The following is a 23,479-nucleotide window of genomic DNA, read 5'->3' on the forward strand; positions in this document are numbered from 1 at the left end:
AATAGAGTTTGGAGTTAACATATCTATCTTTAAGTATCATACATATCTTTAAGATACATACATATATACAATTCCAGTTCTCGTTTTTTAGGTTTGTGTGTACATAGTGTGTGCATCGTTCAAATACAACAAAAAGCAAACATACAATTCTCTTATGTATGTAATGTTTAAAAAATTTCAAAAATAATCGGCCAACATACAAATATATTTAAAGTGCGTGAGTGAGTGAGTGAGACTGTTGGCCAGTGGGAAACGTTAAGAGTGCTTAATACTTGCAACCGAAATTTGAATTTGATGCATCTTAGATACGTTTAGATACGTGTACGTGTGTTTGTGTGTGTGTACATAAAGTCAGGACTTGTATTATGTAGAGTGTGTGTATGTACCAATTGTCTGTAAATGAAAGTAAATTTTACTTTTTTATGTCTGTATGTACATAGACACACATATATGTACATATGTATGCAGATGCAGATACTAACAAATTAACTCACCACCCGCGCGTCTCGTCTTTAATTATCATTCGGTAGCATCGTCAAAAATCAGTGTGTGTCTACGATGTAATATATACATATGTACATTCATACATACATACATACAAATACAAATTTACATAAATCTATGTATATGATGCATATGATATTTGTGTGTGAATGAATGTGTACCTGTGTGTGTTGTGTATCTACATGCATACATTTACGCATTTAGTCTGTTTATGTATGTAAGCCCATACATACATACATATAAATATATATATGTACATACATATGTATGTGTGGTCCCTTTATAAATGTACGCACGAGATTTGTTTCAAAACAAAAACATACAAACAAAAATACAAGTTTCTGTGTGTGCTTCAGTAAGCTAAAATGTACGTATGTGTGTATGTACATATGTACATATGTGTGGCAAAAGGATTTTATCCGCATGACGAAAGGTTACCCAGCAATTCGATTTGAAAGGGTTTCGTGAGCTGCTTTCTGCATAATGCATACATATGTACATATATACCACTCTATGTATGTATGTATGTCTCTGTGTACGTGAGTGTGTGTGTGTGTAAGTGCGCGTGTGCGTGTTTGTAACCGGGATTAATTGTATTTTGTTGCGGCGCTGATTTGTTGCACGACGCGAAACAAAGTTTCAGTTGCGTTTACATGAATGAGCGGGAAACCCAAAAGAACGTAGTTCCCTCTTCCTTTTTTTGCGTGTGTCCTCTGTGTGTGCGGTTGTGTGTGTGTGTGGTCGTCTAATATGTGTGTGTGTGTGTAGCACTCGCACACTCGCATAATAATAAGGGGTGAGTTCAATGCTATAACAAAAATAATAAAATAAAATTCATACACAGATACATCCATAAATTCTACATAAATTACACTTTACACTAATTTGTAACCAAATTGCTGACATCCCTTTCTTCGTTTCTTCTTTTTTTTTTTTTTGTTATGTTGGGATATTGAATATCGGAGCCCTTTGAACCAATCCAGAACTAGTAACTGTACCTGTATAGACGGAACACACACATAAAACTGGTTTCAAATGGCTAGGGAAGGGGAGGATTCCTCTTAGACAAGTTTATTAGCTCAATTCATCATGGTCAAAAAAAAAAAAAAGAAATAATAGTAGTAGTCTGTCTATCCATTTTCTCAAAACTTTTTGGTTTTGTTAATACCCTCACTATCGGCCTGGGATCAAAGAAGAACCAAACTGCATTAGTCCTTGCCATCAGAAAAGGTTCTTTGACTCTTACGACACCTGAATGCAACCCATAACTACTGACCATACAATGTAGGAGAGAATAAAAAATGAAGTTGGGTAAAACTAGTCCGGGTCCTTTGAGGCCAAACAAAAAACTGCACCGTCATCATTGTCTCCCCTACAGCTGTTGGCCAAGCAATTATAAACGCTTTTAGGCCCAGGTAAAAGGGGCTTCTTAGAAACACGGTAGCTACATAGGTTCAAGGTCATGGAGTGAGCTCTATTTATCTTTTCCGATAGTTTAACAACTGGCACATCATTATACAGTTTCTATGTAGGCCCTTGTCCTTGTTGCCAGCAAGCATCGTTAAAAAAAATGCCGCTAACGAGGTGCCAACCATTCCCAATTGAATAACAAAGAAAAGAAAAAAAATCATTGCACGATTTTACATAAATCTCGGGCCGGGTTTTCTTTTAATTGCGACCTAACCTGAACGAGTTAACAACCTTGTACATATATGATTTCAACGTTTCATTTAGCCCAGTCACAAAAGGAGTTTTCTTCAACTAAGCAAGTCCTTTTGTATTCAGACCTCATTTCAATATGCTTAGCTATGCAGAATCCAGTGCTTATTCAAATGTTTTCCAATATAAAAGTCTATAAAAAAACCGCACTAAATCATAAAGATATACTCCATAAATTTTGTTTATTTACATATATTCCCTTATTCCGCATATTTTTAATTTTCCTCTGAGTGAAACTTTTACGATTGCCCTCAAGTTCTTGAAACAAAGGAGACATTTTTGACGCTCAGCTATTTTAAATGTATTTTTAGCATTTAATCTAGTACAGATTGTTTATATTGTATACATATACTTTTATACCTACCTACCAATGATTTTTATTTTAATCTTAAAGATTTCTATAAAATTGTGTCAGAAATCATTTTTTTAATAGAAAGCATTTAATTGAAATAATTTTAGTCAACCATTTAATAGTTTGTGGGATTATTGACTATTAATTAATTAATTATTACTTGACTTGTTAGGAGCATCCCTTTAATTTATTTTCAATGTAATTAGCAACAGTTTTAAATTACATTAAAAAGTTTATTAAAGCAAACAAGCCTTTTGAACTGCTCATTAATTCCGAGCAATTAGAGGTGGGAGTTGGGATAAACATGAAAAGGGGGTTTTCCCCTGACAAAAGTCCTTCGATATTAATCCAGCAACCTTTTTATGCCCTCGTTAAAAGGGTATATTATTATGTTGGTTAACAATGTAGTTGAAAGTCCTTCGCTATTAATCCAGCAGCTTTTTTATACCCTCATAAAAGGGTATAAAACGCAGGACATAGACCCCCTTACAAACCTAAAGTGCTAATATAGCTACTCATTACTGTTATCATTGTGTATTAGATAGCTTTAAAAGGAACAATTCAATAAAAAATCATTTCAATTCCCACCTGTATTAAGGATTTGAGTAGCTCTGCAAGGGTATACAAACGTCGGCATGACTAATCTTACCTTGGTCGTATGCTTAACTTTGTGACTTCCTTTGTGAAAGTGAAAGCAAATTCATTTGTAAGCTGGTACACCTAATAAATATATACAAAATGGGTTTGTAATGGCTTTTCCTTTCATAATACGCAAGGGAAATGAACAAAGCTCACAGGTGCAGCTTTTCATTGTATGAAAATCGATAAGAAACCCCGTTCCAAAAGTAGGCAGTGAAATTTCTATTGTTTTTTGTTTACCTTCAAAATGTTAAAGTATGCTATACTTTTTTGTTTGCAACAATCCAAACCTTAAATATTAAAAACTTTGTTACTTATCTTAGATGGTTGAGGTTGTTTAAATGGCTTCTATGTATAATATATATACATACATATGTATATTATCCCATGTTATATGGGGAGACCTTGCCTCTTAATAGTAGTGTATAGTGATATATAATGAAAAATTACCAAAGGGGGTTGGGCCTGCTTTTCTGTCTCTTTTAATTATCATTTGAAAATGGAATTATGTTTTTGTTTTTTAATTATGAAGAAATGTTGCTCACGTCATGGATAACTCGACGCAGGATCGTCTAGTCTTAATGTTTAATAGCAGGCGTTAGATTTAGATTAGATTTGATTCTTATTCTGGCCACATTCATAATTTCGGGACTTTTATTTTTTAAAATTGAGTTCTTTTTTGTTCAAGAAGTAGAAAAAATCTCAAAATTTGGAGTGTGGTCAGGAATATAATAATGACAATTCTGCTTTAATTGCACTTTGTTTCATTAAAATCAGTTCTGGATTATGCATCTTTTCCACACGTTCAAAAAACTCGTTTCAAGTTTGCCTCACAAAAGACGTGAAATCTCCTAAAGTATATCGATTTAGGAAGTCAAATTTCCAAGGGTATAGAAACATATACATAAATTGTTCATATCTGGCTTAGAAATTCTTTAGTAATGAAACACACTCTGATAAATTAACGTAAGAGTTATTTTTATACCTATTTTATAAGGGGTTAGAGTGTTAAAAGTCGTAAATGTTTCACTTTGCATAAATTTTACTTGGGTTATAACCATTTAGTCAGGGAAAGTATAAATGGAAATATTCTTAAATTCTTTAAGTATTTTAAATTTGTAAAACATTTCAACGGTCGGTAGGATTTTGGGCTTAACATTTGATGGGCTTAGTCTTTTTATTAATTAAAAAACAAATTTTAATTGACTAGTTGTAAAGTTTTTCCCTTATCTACACACAAAAAGCCTTCTTCTTTGAAAGCAAGTTTATGACTTTAAAATTACCTCGACTAGACAAACTTCAATCAATTATCTGAAATAATTAAACAAATTTCCATATGAACTTTTAACTAAAACTTTACCAATATTCGTCTAAAGTTACATTTTGTTTTGGTTTTTACGTTTTTGTCTATGTTTTGCTGAATTAATTGAGTTTACTTTGTAAAACTTTATGTGAAAACTAAAAGGAAAATTGCAGAACCGTGTTGAGTTCCAACAGTCTAGCAGGCTAGTCAAGGATTTGCCCTAAAGTATTCACATAAACATTTACCAATTAAATATAAACAAAAGCAGATAGTAAACTGTTGCAATATTCTAATGTTTCTCTATCTTTGTTTTTATTTTGCAGTTTTCTTCTATCAACAGAATAAATAATCGGATATATTAATTAAAGGCACTCATCTCTTGACGATGTTTGTTCAATGCTGAAAGAAGAGGTTCAACTTGTTCTTCACATTTCACATTTATTCACATTTCCAAAGATCAGACGGAAAAGTGCGTGTTGATTACGGGACACACAAAATGTGCGCGAGAAAATGAGAAAATCGTTGAGAAAAACAACAACCGAATGCACTAAAAATAATTGCTTCAGTCTGGTTGAACTTGGTGGGAACCAAATTTGAATCCCAAATCACTTAACAATATATACATACATATATCAAAAAGAGCAAGACGCGTGATCCCTACATCCACATCACACAAAATGGAATTTCTTAAAAGAAAGCACTTTTCGTTGTGGATGTTTTACCTGCTCTTGACGGCAGGTGTTGATGCCGTAACTGGATTACAGGGTGTGCCGACATGGATGTAAGTAACAAGTTTTTAATACCATTTTAATGCCATAAATCAATATTTAAATTGAGTCTTATTTTGATTAATTTAATTGCTTTTGCAATTCTCACTTGATAATTGAAGGTTTAAATGAAAGGATTATTTAATTATGAAGATTTCTCTTCAATGGGTAATAAATAATTTCAATTGGGAAACTATTTTATTTAATATTTTCACAATATGCAAATATTTTATATTATTCAAGTGATTAATAGGAGGGGAATAATGAGTAATGACATTTGATTCTTGCACAAAATTGTTTCATAAGGGATACAAATTTGACAAGTTATTTAAATATAAAAAAGTATTTCAAAACCATTTTAAATTTGAGTAAATAACTAAAAAAAAGACTAAAATAAATAGTTCGTTCGGATAGTTATAAATCTGTTTGAATACTCTTGGAAATTCTTTGACTTAAACACAAAAATTTTCATTAAAATGAGTTAAAATAATGCTAGTGGATTATTCTAAGTTGATATAGATTTGCGATATTCCATATAGGGTATATGAAATTTAAGAAGCGCCTTAGTCAATTGAATTTTAAAAGTACTCTTTTATAATTCACACTGTGTTTTGTTTTGTCGATTAGGAAATAGCGGAGACAAATCAAAAATAATATTGAAATGAGCTATTATTTGTAATTTTTAAGGATAAAATGTTATATATTTATATATATCTATGATAAACATCATCTCTGTTCCTATTGCTGAAAATTTCATTACAATTTGGGAAGGTTACACAAAAATATGTTGTGGGCTCTAATCAACAAAATACGTAACAAAAATGTTGGTCAAAAATTCATTCAAAATACCTGTTGAATGATAGAGGTCTTAGGAATTGAGCATATCTGTTGAAAGTTTGCAGTGGTGGCCTTAGAATCCTATAAATATGATAAAGATGTTCTTCAATTAATAGAAATTATGGTCTTATTTGAAAGTTGATAAAGAATAAATTAGAATTGATTAAATTTACCAAAAAGTTCATGAATTCTAAACTTAAACTTGAACAAAATATCATCTTTGTTATGGGGTCGATTATGACTTCTAAAATAAGTTTCTTTTAAATTAACAATCAAGGACCCAAAAATACTTGGTTATCAGGTCATATTCATAGGTCTTTTTAATAAACTTGATTCAATCTTTTGAATAAACTCTATCACATCATTTTAGGCAAAAGTTATTGTAATCATAATCACTACACGTAGGCAGTTTACTTAAACTAGACATCATGATGAACTAATCATATATTAAGAGGGGATGCAATGCGCGTAAATTACTTAATGTTTATGAATTAAACATCTAATAGAAAGAAGCATCTATACATACATATGTATATATTATTGAATGCATTTTGCCAGCTCTCATTTAAGACAAAGGCACTCACACGCTTGTTGATAAGCCAACTCTTGAGTGCGACTAAGAGAAAGTTTAACTCAGCATTTAAATAATTCTAAATGAGAACAAAACATGAACGCCATGAACAACTCGAATGCCATTTGTCGAAAATTTGTTGCCTTCAGTTTCATGAATTAGTTTCAGATCAGTACTTAACATAGGCGGTACCGGCACTCTCTAAGCGTTCAATAAATTATAAATACTCGGATGTACATTCACATGGACTCTCATATATAAAACACGCTCCATGTAGCTCAAACTACGCACAACTGATAAGCGTCAATTTTACAAACTTGCACATGTGGCGATAATACAACTACAACTACAACAACAACTACAAGTATATACTAAAATACTACCAGCAGCTTGAGTCGGCGGCATCTCAATAGAAAATCAGCACCAAGTTCAAATTGTTTCTAAAAATAGTGTGTGACACTTATCGCATAGAGTTTTCTCCTACATCATCGACATCAACATCAACATCAACATCATCATCATCATCATCATTGTTATAGAAAAATGGCTGATTACAATAATAAGTTGCTGATGAATGTTTTACTTGTGGCAAGCTGTGTGGCAACCGCCTACGCCGTATCAAGCACGTGGGGCAACATCTCGAATTCGGCTCAACTGTTGCATGCGGAAAATGTCGTGAATGCCTCATCGCCGGGCAAATATGTACATCATGAAATTAAATATCCGAAAAATGTAAGCATCTATTTAATGGCGCAACATTCGATCTTTCGCATCTTCTTCATCGTTTCATCTAGCCTTAGTTCAGTTGGGGCCCTCGGCTCGGAGAGCTAAAATTCTAAACTTATCGCGTCTTCAATGTGAGAACATTCACTATATGTATGTATGTACATACATATGTCTATATGTATGTACATACATACAAACATTTATTCATGCTGATTTTGTCTATTATCTCTTTTCCATTGTTCCGCAATTTTCGTACATATATATTTTGGCGGATGCTTATTTAAACAAAAAAAAAAAAAAACTGCTCAATGCCCTTCCTAACTTGCACTTTCAAACTATTGAAAACGATTTCCAAAAAGCGTGAGAAGAGTCTAAACCAAGATTGGTTTTTTATAACCCGATATTCGTCATATTCTCTGATCCATTTTGTAATATTTTTTTAACTAAAACTCTTCTACTTTAAAATGAAACTAATTTCAATAATTCCTTTCAGTAACTCTGTTTGGAAATGTCAGTCTAAAAATATGATGTATTTTGAATTCGTATCTTAACAGCAAATGTGGTGAAATAATCCTTAAAATAAACATGTTTAAAAAATCTACAAGTTCTATGTTTTAAAAATTCCAAACGTATAATTCTTCTTTAAATTTATATTTTTCTTATTAAATAGTTATTTATTTATAAATTAAATTTCTTACCCAATTAATTGGAACTACATTACTTTCTCTTTGATTGCTTTAAAGCTTAAAATGCTTCTTATTAATTATATATTTCCTTCTTGAATGATTTGAATTGTAGTACTTGATTTGTATTGATTCCATATTTTATAGACAATTAAGAATTTATAAAGGAATGATACATTAACATTATTCTTAAATGACATAGCCAAAGGATATACGTAAAAATCTTGCTACATATTGGATTAGATTTTGCTTAAATAGATTTCGAATCAATCTCAATATTTCTTAGGATATAAAAACCTTTCGAAATGAAAAATATAATATCAAAATCACTCAAAAATTTACCAAGTTATGGGCTTGCGGTTTATACATATGTATGTTGCTTTTTGCAGTAAGTCTATTGCTTTTCTCTTTTGAAAAAAGTTTAAACTTTATTCTCCATTAAAATATTCGCATTGATAACGAATGTTTGGCCTAAAGATTGTCAAAATTTCTAAATATGTTAACTTGTGTGAGAACTTTTCTAATAAATATTTATATTTTCCATTTCTAAACAACTTGAACAACTTTATTTTCAAGTTAAAACACTTTCTATAAATCACATAAGTATAATGTTTCACTTTCATGACGAACATTATACCTAAATGTTTATTAACAAATATTGAATCATGAAAGTATTATGTGACAGCAAAATACTTTCGCTTTAAACAATTTCGAGGCTATATATATAAATACATATGTATGTACATGCTATTAAAGCTCTATGTTCCTTTAAATCAACTTTGCCATAAAAGATAATCAACATCGCCAAAAAATAGAACAAAAAAATCGCATTTTTAATCAAGCACATGTACGTAATCAAAATCGCATGTAATTGGTCTTCGAATATAGAGTATTTTTTTGCAATATGCGATTGTCCGTATGAAGAATTATTTATACCCTTCAAAGACAGGTTTCTATTCTATTGACATTTATTTGTATATACGAAGTGTTACTTGATGTTGAAGAAATCCATTTCCAAATGTTGTCGAACTTTTGCCAAAAGCTAAATTATTAGACAAATTTGGCTAGAGTATATACTAGTTTATTGACACTGCATGCTTAAAATCGAAAGCCTTATCAAGTCATGTCAAAGCAGAGCTATTCGGATGCCATATTGCGAAAACGTTCGTCTCATTGCTAAAAATATTTCGATTGCGCCTCAGTAAATCAAAAAGTAGACGACTCTTTGTAGCATTTGTAGGGGATTTTCCAACTGTCTATACTGGTCATCATTCATCCGAGTATTTACTTATACATATACATGCATATATAAACACAATTTATTGTACCTATCCCACATACTTCAGGGCATTGGTAATGGGCGTATCATTACGGGAATCCGGGCATTCGACCAGGTGACAAACAACACGGGCGGCCATGCGACAATTTACTCTGGAGGTCCCGGTTTCAATTTTGTCCACATCAAGCTGCAATCACAATACAACTATGGATTAATATTTCGAGTTGAAATCTATGGAAAATAAATAAATAAATTATCAATTGAAACGTAAAAGCAAAAGCAAACATAAGCAGAATATAAATATAAAATAAATGTCAAATATAAGTATTTAATGTACATTTATTTTACCTGTAAGAATTATTTTACTTTAAAACAATATCCCTATCCATTCAACATATTGTATCGTGACCCAATAAAGATCAAGAAACTGTAGCTATGTATGCATCATATATATTCAAAAGGTGTGATTAATGTTTTGTTTCTCAATCGATTAATTAATATTACAATATTGTTTATAACTATGTGCACTGCAGGAGGGCAAATCCATTTATATGTATGTATATTGACCTATATATTTAGATTCTTTGTTTACATGGCAAGTAGTTAATTACTTTAGCCATGCAAACAATAATAATAACGTGAAAAAGACATTTCAAAAGTTTCATAAAGTCTTATGAAAACCATTTTGTAGTTTCGTCTCTATTGAGGGATCGATGATATATCAATTGAAAACTTCTTTTTGAAAATTCCAAGAATTCGTGGTTATCAAATCTTCTCTGTAAATGTATGGAAATTTACATAGATTTAAATACATTATACGTAGAAACGAATAACTTGAAGCATCTTCTCTCAAATTACCAAGTGAAATTTCTTTGGAAGTTAGATTAAATCTATTTTACATATATTTACATTTTCAAGAGAGCAATCAGGTTTAACTATAATCACAAATATTTTATTAATTATTCATTATTAAAAAAGTATCTTTCAGGCATTTGAATCTTTTACATACATACATATGTGAGCTTCCATTGGTTAAGTGTATCTATCAATGGTTTAGTTGTAGTAAAGTGAATAATACATACATATAAGTAGTTATATTAGAAACTCTAGCTATTCCTTTTCTATACCAAAGTAGATCGGCAAATTTCCTGCTGCCTAATCAATATTATGATGTGCAAGTCTCTTATTTGTGTTTACTCTGTCTGTCCTCTTGGCTTTCTGTGTACTTCTTATTCCCATAGAATTCCAAAGCAAAGCAAAGTCTAAAATATGAAGTGATATTTAGTTTTGTTTAAACGTTTTCTTATATAAAAGCTTCCCATGTATGACTTATTGTTATAAGAAACTTGCTGTGTATACAGAACTATAAAAAATGGAATGTTCAAACTTGCGTAAATATTCAAAGCATATTCAAGCAAATGAGAGCAATTAATTTAATGATATGTGTATCTAAGATTTGTTTATAGTAGAAACTCTCAATAAACAATCTTTTAGAAAAGGCAAGCGAAACTGGTCAAAATATGTCATTGCTTTTAAAATTTGTTTATAAAAATTGTAATGAACGGATACAAATTTCATTGGCTTTGCCATAGTTGTCTGGTTTATTGAATTCTTTGGTTCTTAACGAATCCTTGTAAGTCGTTGTACTGTTTAAGGGTAAAAGTGTTAACTTTTATCAGTAATGATAATCAGTTAATCAGTTGTGACCAACTCTTCTGGTCAAATATCTATTTTCAATTTTCCGAAAGTTTCGTATTCCTTAAACAGAGTTTTAAATATACTTACACGGTGTTTCATCATGAGTTTTGGGATTTTTAAATTTAAAGGCATATTTTGTGAAAATATTTTGAACGAGTTTTAAAACTTTTGTCTGTTATTGTCATTTAGGTAAAGAAGAACTTTTAACATTAATTTGGGGCAAATTCTCGATCTGTTAGATAGGGAAATCCTTTACATTTGATAGTTTGCTATCTATTGGTCTATGCAAAAAAGGATCCATCGAGTCATTGCACTCAAAGTGAATGCAAGAAAGAAGAACGAAAGAATTGTTGTTTGGGATGATTTTAAAGGGCGTTTAAATAATAAAAAAACTGAGTTTGTTTTTCCTTTTTTTTTTTTATATAAAAATCCACATTAACCTTAAGGGCGAATAATGGCATTTTCTAAATATTTTATTAATATTAAAGTGATATTTTATGAAGATCCATATACTTGAATTCTTGACTTAATGCTGGCTCCCCGTGCCGATGTGAAAGTGACATCCAGTGTTGTGTCCCCCACTCCGCCGGATGTGATTGCCGCTGTGGCACCTCGAATTTTCTTTAGATCCGTTATCTTAATGTAGGTGATGGTAAGAGCTGTGCCAGCCTGGGTCAGCGTGTACGTTTGGGTCGTCGTCGACATGAGACTCTTCGTTTTGGTGACTATCACGTCGGCGATAAGTGTTGAAGCTGTGGTTTTGGTGCCCCATGTGTAGTCGTTGCCACTGGAGCTCCCTAGACCATCGATCAGACAGAGGCCGGAGGCCAGCATCAGCAATACCAGTACGAAGTTATGGTACATTTTCGAGCAGATCTCTTTTTGGATGCAAAGATGAAAGTATACTGTGCTTGGGTGTTTGTTTGGTTTCGTTTTTATAGGGCAGGTTCGATATCGATTCGGTTCCTAAATCGCTGCCCACAGTTGGCCCACTTTGATAATAGTCGAATAGTGTCAGTGCCAACGTCTGCCTCAATGACACCTGTTTAGGTGTATCTCAGCATAGAATTGAGATGTTGTTTACCCATTACTATGTTGAAACAGCTTGTAACTGTTCTTGGTTGTAACTGGCAAACAACATGAAACAGGTGCATCCAATCTGATCAATTTTGAAAAAAGAAAAAGAAAGAATGAAAAAATGTTCTATTGTCTAGCGAACCCCTTTATTTTGACTATGTTTCTCAAGCCAAAGTCATGGTTGGATTTGAGTTGTATGTGGCGCCTGATCCGAGGCCGTCATTAATTAGCTCGGATCTGGCTTGCTGCATGGTAATCTTAATGGCAGAGAGTAATGACTAATAGCCCGTGTAACTTTATATGTTTTAGTTCCCGTGTGGATGTAAATGTGGCTCCATTATATCCTTGGCTGGTTGTTAACATTCTTACCAATGTTTGATGACGTTATTGATGATTCGGTTGTAAATCTTCTCGGCGATGTTTTTATCAAGAAAAAAATCAGAATGGCTTGAAAACGTGACCAGAGTGCTCCACTCTTGTTCCCTTTATTTAAAGTTTAAATTAACTGACAAAAACTATCTAAATTTCTAGAGGAACCTTACTCAAATTTAAAACCAATTTTTAAAAACTCAATTTTGTCGCATGAAACCGATAACAGTTATTGGATTTAAACTAAGCACCACAGAAAATACTTTTTCAATAAAATATAGTTGTCCAATCGTTTTGTCTACTTATAAATTTTTATCTGAATAGTCGAAATTATAAGTAAAAGGTAGATTACTGGTAGATTTTCAGAACGATATTTTCACATTCAGCTAAATCCTAGATACATGATGCCTTCTTAAACATAGAAGCTTACATTCAGGATTTTAGAACCCAATATTTATACTCTTCTTGTGAGAAAATACAAAATATTTAAAAGAAAAAGTCATTAATTATTACAAAATATTGAAGTAAATTCCCAACGAGAAACATTTAGTAATCATGACATGGAGAAAAGTGCCCTAAGATTTTGCTTATCTATCAGGTTGATATAGATAAGTAGACAGGGCCGGATCTATGAATAATACGACTCTTTTCCCATATTTTCAATCGATTATAGTGCCACTATAACAAAAAGATATGAATATGATGAGTACAATTAAACAGAACTATAATACAATTCAGTCTTTATAAGGAACATCACAGCACGATCTATATTTTTGAAGTCATTTTTTCGAAGAAGAATGAATGTTTTAAATATGCATTCTAAATTTTGTATGAATTGGCCACATTTCCTTATTGTAAATCAGGGCTATAATCAAATCCAATTGATTATTTCTTCAAAGTGGTGTAATCGCTATATTAAAGATATATTATTAAAGACTAAGATAAGACTTCTTGAGAAGTCTGAAACATTATTAAAACTGTCATACCCAGTAATAACTAAGTTTCAGCTATTCACCGTGGTCAGAAGCAAAACACAAAACACTTTTCAACAACATATTCTTATCTATGTGAGTTACCATTAAAGTGTAATTGAACATTGGAACAGAACTGATTAATTACCTTTTAAAAGTTTTGTGCTGACAATATTACTTCGTTTTGATCAAATTCCAAGAGAAAGTGCAAAGTATACCATTTAGTTTCATTGCCAGAGCATATATTTGGTTTCGAAAAATTCAATGTCTAGCGTCCCCATATCTCAACAACGTCTTTAATGCCATAGCCACGCTTGGACTTGAATTTGATGGTGGCGCCCTTTGAACCGGGTCCGCCGCTGATTAGCTGGGCAGTTGCTCCATTACTCTTCTTCTTATCGGTGACTTGAATGGCAGTAATGGTTAGAGCATTCAAGTTATCCTGCAAGAGAATCTCATTAGTCATTAGTTACCGAATACACATGACTCATGGGCATGACTCACCTTCTGGGTAAATGTGTAGGTGCTCGTCTGGACGAGGCCCACAAAGAATGCCTTTTTCACCGTATCCTTGGCCAGTTTGTAGTCATTGGGTCCAATTTCGCCCCACAGATAATCATTTCCTGCACTTGCTCCTGGTACCAGGTAGGCGATGCACACAACCAATCCAATGGTCAGTAGTAAAGAGCTCAAATAGTTTGCCATAGCTTTATCGAATTACTTTGACAATGAAAGTGCTTCAATGATGTGGATAAGGTGTATTGCACACGCCTTTTATTGCAGAATCAAACTTACTATCATGTGCTTCAGTTGTCATAGATATTTCAAATTGTTTTAATTGTTTAAACTGCCTTTATCTTATCCAATAGAAAAGTGTTTTGTCACAATTATAAGACTACACGACAAAGTTTTCTCATTAATTAATTTTAAAATGAGTTGACATCTACATACATACATAGCTAGCACCCCAAACGAAGATATAGAGAACTAAATATTTAAATCTTGAATCTCACACCTTAAAAATAAACTTACCCAACTTACTTAACGTTTAAATTTGCCAATTTCTGTAAGTTCATGAAACGTTGCTATCGGGAATTGTCATACGCCTCTTAAGTACTATTGACTTCTGGTCATTTTTCATATTCCTCGACAGTTAGAAGTGTAGAAAAACCCTTGATATTAAAAGAATAAAAATTGCTTAATAATTTTTAGTTTGTCGCCAAAAACCCAAAGTGCTAGATAGACTTTGTATTTGGTCTAATTGAATTATCTCCTGAACACTACAAAAAACAATTGTTTTCTTTGCCTTTTTAGGACTCTGGGTCTAAAGTCCCCGTTCATTGAATTTGGCAGTCAGGAAGAACAACTGGCCAATACCAGTATACCGCTTAACATAACAAAAGACGAGCAAGCATACATGCATCAGGAGGGCTTGCGAAAACTTGGCACGTTCATAAAGCCCGTAGATCTACGAGACTCGGAGACGGGTTATGTGAAGGCCGATCTTACGAAGAGACTGCCCAATGATCCGCCAAATGCTCAGGCTCGACGGGTTCATCCCATACAGGAGGAAATGGATCAAAAGCAGATCATTTTGCTCGACGATGATACCGATGAAAATGGTCTACCAGCTAGTTTAACTGACGAGGATCGTAAGTTCATTGTGCCCATGGCCCTAAAAAATGCATCACCAGACCCGCAAATGTCTCCCTACTCCTTCACGCCTTACCGGGGCTACGCCCACCCGCTACAGTTCTTCCAATACACGGCGACGTGCCACAACCGCAACATACACTAGCACAACAACGCCTCCAGACCCAGACCCCACATCTGATATAGACGATCTAAAAAAACACATATTGTTCTTGCACAATATGACAAAAAGTAATAACAACTTTGAGTCCAAGTTTGTTAAATTTCCCAGCTTACAAAAGGATAAAGCAAAGCAAGCACCCAGTTCGCCAGCGAGTGTGAAGCGCCAGCAACGACCTGTATTCCAGTATGCAGCTCCCATTGCACCGCCCACCCGCAAGGTGCCACAGGGTGCCCACACACCAGGACAGCAGCCCTTTGGTGGCTACTATCACAACGAGGAGGAAGTGAACAATGTTTCCACATTTCTGCAGCCCGTTGGCGGGGCTGGCAGCGCCAGTGCAGTTGATGGGGCCAAGGAACAGGAACAACCACAAGTGCACTTGTTGAATGGAGGTCAAACTTCGACAACAACACGCCCAACAACTCCCATTACCACAACGCCAGATCCGGCAAGTCTCCGTCCCACCAAGCGTCCCGCTTGTCTGCGTAATCCGGACTCACCGAAATGCATCCGCCAACGTCGTCGCGAAGAGCAGCAGCGACAACGTGAGCGGGATGAGTGGTTCCGTGGCCAGGCAGAGTTCATGCAGCCCCGCTTCGAGCCCATTATCCAAACAATCAATAATACTAAACGTTTTGCGGTATCCATTGAGATACCCGATTCGCTCAAAAGTCAATCCTCATTCGCCCCATCGTCCGATGGCACAGAGGTTCAATTGTTGTCTCGCGTAGCGCGTTCTCAGCAACGAACCCGTAATCCCAGTGCCGGCTCGTCGGGACAAGTGGGTGGTTCTACAGTTGAAAAGATTTTCAACGAGTTCTCCCATCCAGCAAGTCTTTTCGATCAGGATATTGTGATGACATCTGCAGATGTTGTCAGTGGACGTGATTTCCTGATTTCGCAATATGGCGTTGTGGGCTCCAATGAACCCTTCAATGTCACAACAACTCCAGTGCCCATGGCCTACTCGGAGCCAATTGATCTGAATCCTGACAATTGCTACAATGTCAACGCTCTAAGTTATGGCCAAAAAAAGCTTTGTGTCCTTCATACAGGAGTTATGCCGGCGATTAGTCGAGGGGCACGTGCAGCAATACAAGTAAGTTAAACAAACAATTATTTAAGATTTGTAGATTGTAATTATGTGATTCGGAAATGAATATTATAACCAATGAACTTGCAGTGTCTGATTTAAGAATTAAGACAAAATTTGTTAGTTTATATTAACCTCTGCAAAAAGAATGTAATCAAAAGTAAAGAACTCTTTTCAAATTAAATATTAATATCAATACATCAATTGTTTTTGCAGGAATGTCAATTTCAATTTAAAAATCGTCGCTGGAATTGCAGCACCACAGAGGATGACACAGTTTTTGGTCCTATGACAAGCTTAGGTGAGACTATTATTAGAGTTGTGGATTAAATTTAAAACTCAACAAGTTTATGTGAATACCCTTTACAGCTGCTCCAGAGATGGCCTTCATACACGCCTTGGCTGCGGCCACGGTCACAAGTTTCATAGCTCGTGCCTGTAGAGACGGTCAATTGGCTTCATGTGGATGTTCGCGTGGATCGCGACCAAAACAACTGCATGATGACTGGACTTGGGGAGGCTGCGGCGACAATCTCGAGTACGCCTACAAGTAAGTAATAATATGTAAGGGAAAAAGAGCTTTCGAGCTCAAATTGAACACGGGACTTCTCCTTGAGTGTAAGTGTCAGTGGAGATAACTTATTCAATAATCAATCAATCTCTTGTTTGGTTGTTTGAAACAGATTTGCTACGGATTTTATTGATGTGCGTGAAAAAGAGTCACGACGGGAAACCCGGGGTGTGGGAAGTACAGAGAGGAAACGTTTGCGGGAGCAGCAGCAGCAGCAGCAGAAAAAGTGGAATCAAATGCAGGGCGATGATGCGAAAACAGGTGGAATGGATAATCCAGAAAAATCCCTGATTGCAACCGCCACGGTGAAGTCGCTTGAAGCTAACAATGACACGGCGTCAAGCGGAGGCAATAGTAATCAATCAGACAGAATTATTGCGCCAACCACAATGCAGCCATTGTTCCGAAAGGACGATGACAAGGGATCCGACACCCATATAAACAATGAAGACTTATTAGAGCTACAACAACGTATAACAAAGGAAATACTCAATTCAAAATTGCAGGGCAAGGAGATGATGGAGTTACAGGTGAGGCATCCATCAGACACAAGTACATATGTAAATAGTCTATATGTAAATTTTTAAATTTCAATATCCAACAGGAGAAAATTAATCGGGAAATTTTAAATTCGAAAGTTTTCAATGGAGACAACAACAATAACAACAACAAACGACGAAAACGAAAGCGAAAGAATCAGAGGGCAGTCATTGGTGATGCACCAGATCCTTCGAACAGTGGTGCCAATTATAATGTCAGAGGAGTCGATCCAGATGGTAAGCCACGTAGTCCCGCCACGACCAAGGCACGAAGTTTAATGAATTTGCACAACAATGAAGCAGGCCGACGGGTGAGTGACATTAAAAGGAAATACATATAAGTGTAATATTTAGGTACAGATTTGGATTCCCTAAAAGACCAAAATGTTTTAAATTACAAAATGCTACTCTGTTATTATCTTAATACCCGCTTTAACACATGACACTCAAATGTGTTAACCGAACACGAGTCTCTATGACACTTAATACCAACACGAGTCAAGTGTCAATTGAAGTAGTCAGAGGCCAAGACAAGCGAGCAGATGTCATTGGATATTCAGATTTCAAATTTCACTAAAATACTGTCAAACCAGACCACTTGACATCAAAGCAAGGCCAAAACTGTTTAATTACAACGAATATTCTCAAGTAGTCCTTTCCTGAAAACCTATTTAAATTACATTCTTAACTTTAAAGAGAAAACAAGATTGGCTACTGAAGCTATTTTATTTACAATTTCTATATTAAATTACTCAATTATTTATTATATTGTTTTTTTCAGGCTGTCATTAAAAAAACCAGAATTACTTGCAAATGCCATGGAGTCTCTGGTTCATGCAGTTTGATTACATGTTGGCAGCAGTTGTCATCTATAAGAGAAATCGGTAAGTAAGAAATAAACAAAAACTGAAGTGTCCTTGCACTTACTGTGCCTCAGATACTTTCCTTATGTTCACGTATGTCTGCACTTGGCAGCATGGGCCATTTGAGTGTCCTTAAGTAGTTACATGGACTAAAGTGGATTGCCACAGTTTGCGGCAATATAAAACTAATTAGAGCTAGGCTTGAAGCGCTTCTTAGGTAGAATGAAAAATGTTACCTGGAAGCACTTGTTAAATCCAGGAATTGTAGTAGCCTCCAGATGGTTAAAATGCTTTCCTTGAATAGATCTCTTGTCCTTCGAGTTCTTCGACGAATTTCATCTTTCACTGGTTAAGTTTAGCGTGGAGTTAGATTAGGTGCTGCAGGACTCCGATTTAGACAGTCGATAAGTGGTCAGTAGACTATACTGCAATACTCATAAAGTTCATTCTGTTCATGTCCAAGTCCAACTCTATAAACAAAAGTAGTGAATTCTCCTCATTGGTATATTCAAACTCCCGATATTTGAGATTTTGCTTAGTTAATGTAAACAAGTTACTGTGTTAAACTAAAAGCCTGTTCGAACTAAATCAAAAAGATATAGAAAACAGAGTTAGAGAATTAGAATTGTTATTACAAATATCTACAATCAAAGTGTGCATCACCTTAGTGATCTAGTAAAATGAGTAGACTATACAACTCTGTAGATCCAGACTTCTTTGAGAAATTACAATTTGGAAAATGCCAGCTCGAGCGGCTAGAATGTCGCCTGATCGTTGAAATAGGACACCTGCGCGGAAATTTAAATTATACCAAGAGCAGACTTGAAGAACTTCGATACAAAGATGAAAACTTAACTGTCTTTCTGCCCTGGATGAAGAATCTCGTTTCTCATGTGTGTACTAGACAGGAGGCCATAGAACGATTGGATAGTGCACGTTCCAAGCAAGAAGAAGAAATTGATAACATGGAACATCAGCTATTGCAGGTTGAGGCAGAAATTCAAAGGATTAAATTAGAGCTAAACACTTCACCATAATTCGTTCCACTTAACACATTTTGTCGCTAAATAAATTAAATGTGAATTTCAATTTGTATTCATTTTGTATTCATTTTGTTCAGGTGACTATTTGCGTGAGAAATACGAGGAAGCTACCGAAGTGAAGCTCAACAAACGTGGCCGTTTGCAAGTTAAAAATACACTTTTTAAAGTACCTACAGCTCACGACCTGATATATCTGGATGAGAGTCCTGACTGGTGTCGCAGCAATCGTCCATTGCAATGGCCAGGTGAATATATCGAGCGCCAGCCTTAGTTATCATTTGCTAATAATTCTTTCTAGGAACGCATGGTCGGGTTTGCCATAAGAGCTCATCGGGCCTGGATGGCTGTGCTATACTTTGCTGTGGACGAGGATATAATACCAAGAATATCATTGTACACGAGCGATGCAACTGCAAATTCCACTGGTGCTGCCAGGTTAAATGCGATATCTGTACAAAAGTACTCGAAGAGCACACTTGTAAATAGAGTATTTAAATGCAGCAGCAAAATAATAATAATAATAATTAATAATTAATAATGATAATGTCGTATACTTTGATGACATAGCTACTAAAATATTGCATATGCTAAATGGCAAATGCAATTATTAAAAAGAAAATGAAAACTATTTATTGAAATTACTTATGTTGCGCCAGGTCGCTTTACAATTGTTTTAATTTAGCCATTTAATATTTATACCTAGTTTACAACAGTACGAAACATTTTTTAAAAATAATGTGTGTTCTATCGCGACAAAAAAAAAAAAAACAAACAATCTATTATTAAGTCTTATTTTTTGAAAACATTGTAATTTATTTAAGCCAAACTCATTCTTAATGCGTTGATTATGCTATCATTAAAGTAGCCTAAAGAGTCACTAGTTCATCTTGCCACAATAAAACTGTCACTTAACATGATCGACTTATTCTACTTGTGTACCATAAAATTGCATTTAAACAAACTTGTATTGCATTTAATTAAACTAACTTCTAAACCGAAATGTATCTTAGATAAGAAACTCCACTGATCTGATCTGTTCATCCAAGCTAAGTGATGTCCTACAACTAGTGACTCTCTCTATCTCTTTCTCTAACTACATCTAAATTTTTACTATACACTTTTAAGAATACTTATGTCATCCGTTAGAATAATTTGTTTATTCTTTAAGTAATTTGTGCTTAGACTACGCATTAAAATAAACATCATGTGCGTTAACTGATAACAAGCAAGATCATATTTACCCTTCGAAATACGGACAAAAGTTTTTTCGATTGCCAAATCGGTTGTGACTAGAATGTCATATTTCAATAGATGTTCAGAGTTTTGTAGAGGGAAGTGCACTGATAAACCCCTGGTTAAGAAACATTTGCTCAATATCAAGAAATATCTCGGTTTGTTAGATTCTATATTAGCTATCGTTTAAAGGTCTTAGCCAAGTCTTACATAAACTTCCGCAGCTTACTCTAGTGACCTCAATAACACAGAGAATGACCTCATCTCTTCCGTCCGCAATATCTATATGTTCTTCAGTGCAATAGTTGCATTTCCCTTTCTGCAAATTAAAGTCCATTTCAAGACCAGATCAAATATATTTTGGTTTCCTTTTGATTTTGGTGATTGCCATGATCCCCGGTATTCAAAAGTATAAAGGGCTCACTAGATTTCAGACAACTCTTTAAAAAGCAATTCAAATTGTAAAATTAGTTTGTTGTCTATCTTTTCTGAATGCAAAAGCAATAAATTGAAACAAATATTTAGACTTCACTGTGAATTTTTTAAAGATGGCATTGAGACATTTCTGATATCTATAGGTTTACAGCAATTTATCCAACATATATAGTAATGTCCAATGTCTGTGTATCATTTTAACAACCTGTATTAGGAACGGATAAGATATGATGGAACACGCACATTATTTGTTTACCCTTTAGAGTTTTATCATCTGATGGAATAGGCTAACAAAAAAAAAAAAAAAAAAAGAAAATATAAAATAAAAAACTATGTGACTTTGAGGTGCATATACTATAATTGTATTGAATTACTTTTGTGAAAACATGTTATCAATTATCTTGGTTGTACTTCATTCTCTCTATCTCAGTCTTGTGTGTTGCTAATTTCGATTCTATTGTGAAACTTTTAAGACATCCCTCGTAAGACTCATCCAACAAAGATTATAAGTGTGCGTAGAAATCTTGCAACTGATTTTAATGATATATGCAAACAAAAGTTTAAGAACTTGAATTAGATTTTAGCACTAGAATTAGTTGGATTAGATGTAAGTAGGTGCAATGCAAAACGACCTAAAGCTCGTAACAAAAATTAATAGAATTAGTTTATAGAGTACCATAACAGGCGATAGATTTACAAAATGTCATCCAGTTTTCTGATGTATTTGTACTATGTGAAAAGCTATATATATATATATATATCTAAAATGAGGTGTTTACACCAGGCTACAGTTTAATATGAATCTAAAGATTGAAGTTTATGGACTGCACTTGGAGGGGGGAAAATTATGAAAACATTTTTCAAATTATCCAATGTAAACACTAATTGGGAAAAAAATATAAACAGAAACACACACAGACACACACGATTTTAGATATCGGCATATGTGTAAGTACATATTTGAAAATAACAAAATGATTTCAATAAAACTGTAAATGTCGACATCAATAATGCAAAATGTTTTGTTTTCTTCTACGATTTTTTCCATAGTTTTATAGGGGGTAGGGAAAAATATAATATGCTTTATAATACTTAATAACATATGCTGAAAAAATCTTAAAATTTTTTTAAATATAAGTAAGTATATACTTTTTATAGCTGGTTTGAATCTTAAGTTTATCTTATAAGACAGACTTTTTAAAAAAAAAATCCGAAACTTCTTCTGTCTTCTGATTTTCGATTGCAGTACCCAAACAACTAAAATTTAAAATACATATGGTTACATCTACTTTAATAAATGAATAAACCTCCAATGATCAATTATATACAGTTCTCTTTAAAGGGGTATATTTTACCATAATAAAAATAGAGTATTTTGTAGCTCTATAGATGCATATCTGGTTATTTTTACATACTTTTACTATCATTCTCACTTATCAACCCATTGGAGCTTAGATAACTAGCTGACCAGTTGATTATTGTTACTCAGTGCGTTCGGTACACGGTAGCTCTCGCGTTTTATCAATACATATATCCTTATTAGTTGATCCCCTACAGCCGTTAGCAAAAGCAGGTCGAAGGATATGTAGTGAAACTGTTAAATATCTGCACAAAGAATAATGGCCTTTCTAATATCCTGGTCCATATTAACTATCTATTTAGTTCTCAATTCGATTGGATTGTCCATTTGCGATTTGGAAACTGAAAATGGAAATAGCAGTGCGGTTAATTTTCCAGATCTCAATATAGATGAGATGGTTGCATTACTAAAGACTGCCATTACCAACATAAGGTATATACATACATATAAGGGGTCACACACAGTCCCCTTAAAGTATGCAGAATTTGTTCAAGAACATTTTGTAACACATTTGAAGCATTTATTTGTATGCAGTGCGTAACAAAAAAATATGAATCTGTAGAGTTAAGGGCTGAAATTGATTACCGATTTAGCCTTATCAGTGCGATTATCACTATCATTATCGTATACAGCGTTAAAGCCAAATTCTGCGCAAATTCATGTAAATATAATGGAGCATTTTGTTTGTTTATGCGACAGCACCTACCTCGACGTTACCTTCACTGCAAAGCCATCAAATTGTCTGCAAGTCCAATGTCGTTTCACCTGTTTTAATGGGCGACAAAATCAAATTGTCGACGATATCACAAATGCCATGGCAAAAACGAATAGTGTAAGTACCTGCATATCCGAACTGTTGAAGAGTATCAAGACATTCATATGTTTCTCTTCGTTTAGACTGAAGCTTGCCAGGAAATTGATGAACTACGTCTATATAGCTATGATTTTCCCGATGCCACGATACCTGTTGGATTTCTATCCACGTATGGCGACAGGGTTAAAAATCTATATATAGGTATCTCAAATGTTTC

The 23,479-nt window shown here is 34.1% G+C and overlaps 3 protein-coding genes across 3 annotated transcripts; 1 reads left to right on the plus strand and 2 right to left on the minus strand.

Moving 5' to 3' along the window:
- The first annotated feature begins 116 nt into the window (after positions 1-116).
- Wnt5 (Wnt oncogene analog 5) lies at positions 117-22,006 on the plus strand. The gene is made up of 11 exons (XM_068291043.1): positions 117-156; positions 4,858-5,298; positions 14,810-15,199; positions 15,249-16,410; positions 16,621-16,705; positions 16,774-16,954; positions 17,088-17,505; positions 17,580-17,825; positions 18,296-18,398; positions 19,498-19,665; positions 19,719-22,006. Exons 2-11 carry the CDS (start codon positions 5,195-5,197, stop codon positions 19,904-19,906), a joined length of 3,045 nt encoding a protein of 1,014 aa, XP_068147144.1. The 5' UTR covers positions 117-156; positions 4,858-5,194; the 3' UTR covers positions 19,907-22,006.
- On the minus strand, positions 11,529-11,952 carry LOC137577752 (uncharacterized). Its single transcript, XM_068291304.1, has one exon. It carries the CDS (start codon positions 11,940-11,942, stop codon positions 11,574-11,576), a length of 369 nt encoding a protein of 122 aa, XP_068147405.1. The 5' UTR covers positions 11,943-11,952; the 3' UTR covers positions 11,529-11,573.
- Positions 13,716-14,229, minus strand: LOC137577348 (probable salivary secreted peptide). The gene is made up of 2 exons (XM_068290790.1): positions 14,000-14,229; positions 13,716-13,937 (listed from the first exon to the last, which is right to left on the minus strand). The coding sequence occupies exons 1-2, from the start codon at positions 14,198-14,200 to the stop codon at positions 13,764-13,766; spliced, it is 375 nt and encodes a 124-aa protein (XP_068146891.1). The 5' UTR covers positions 14,201-14,229; the 3' UTR covers positions 13,716-13,763.
- Positions 22,007-23,479: the final 1,473 nt, after the last annotated feature.

Source organism: Drosophila tropicalis, unplaced genomic scaffold, assembly GCF_018151085.1.
Source record: "Drosophila tropicalis isolate 14030-0801.00 unplaced genomic scaffold, ASM1815108v1 contig_593, whole genome shotgun sequence".
NCBI classification, from domain to species: Eukaryota; Metazoa; Arthropoda; class Insecta; order Diptera; family Drosophilidae; genus Drosophila; species Drosophila tropicalis.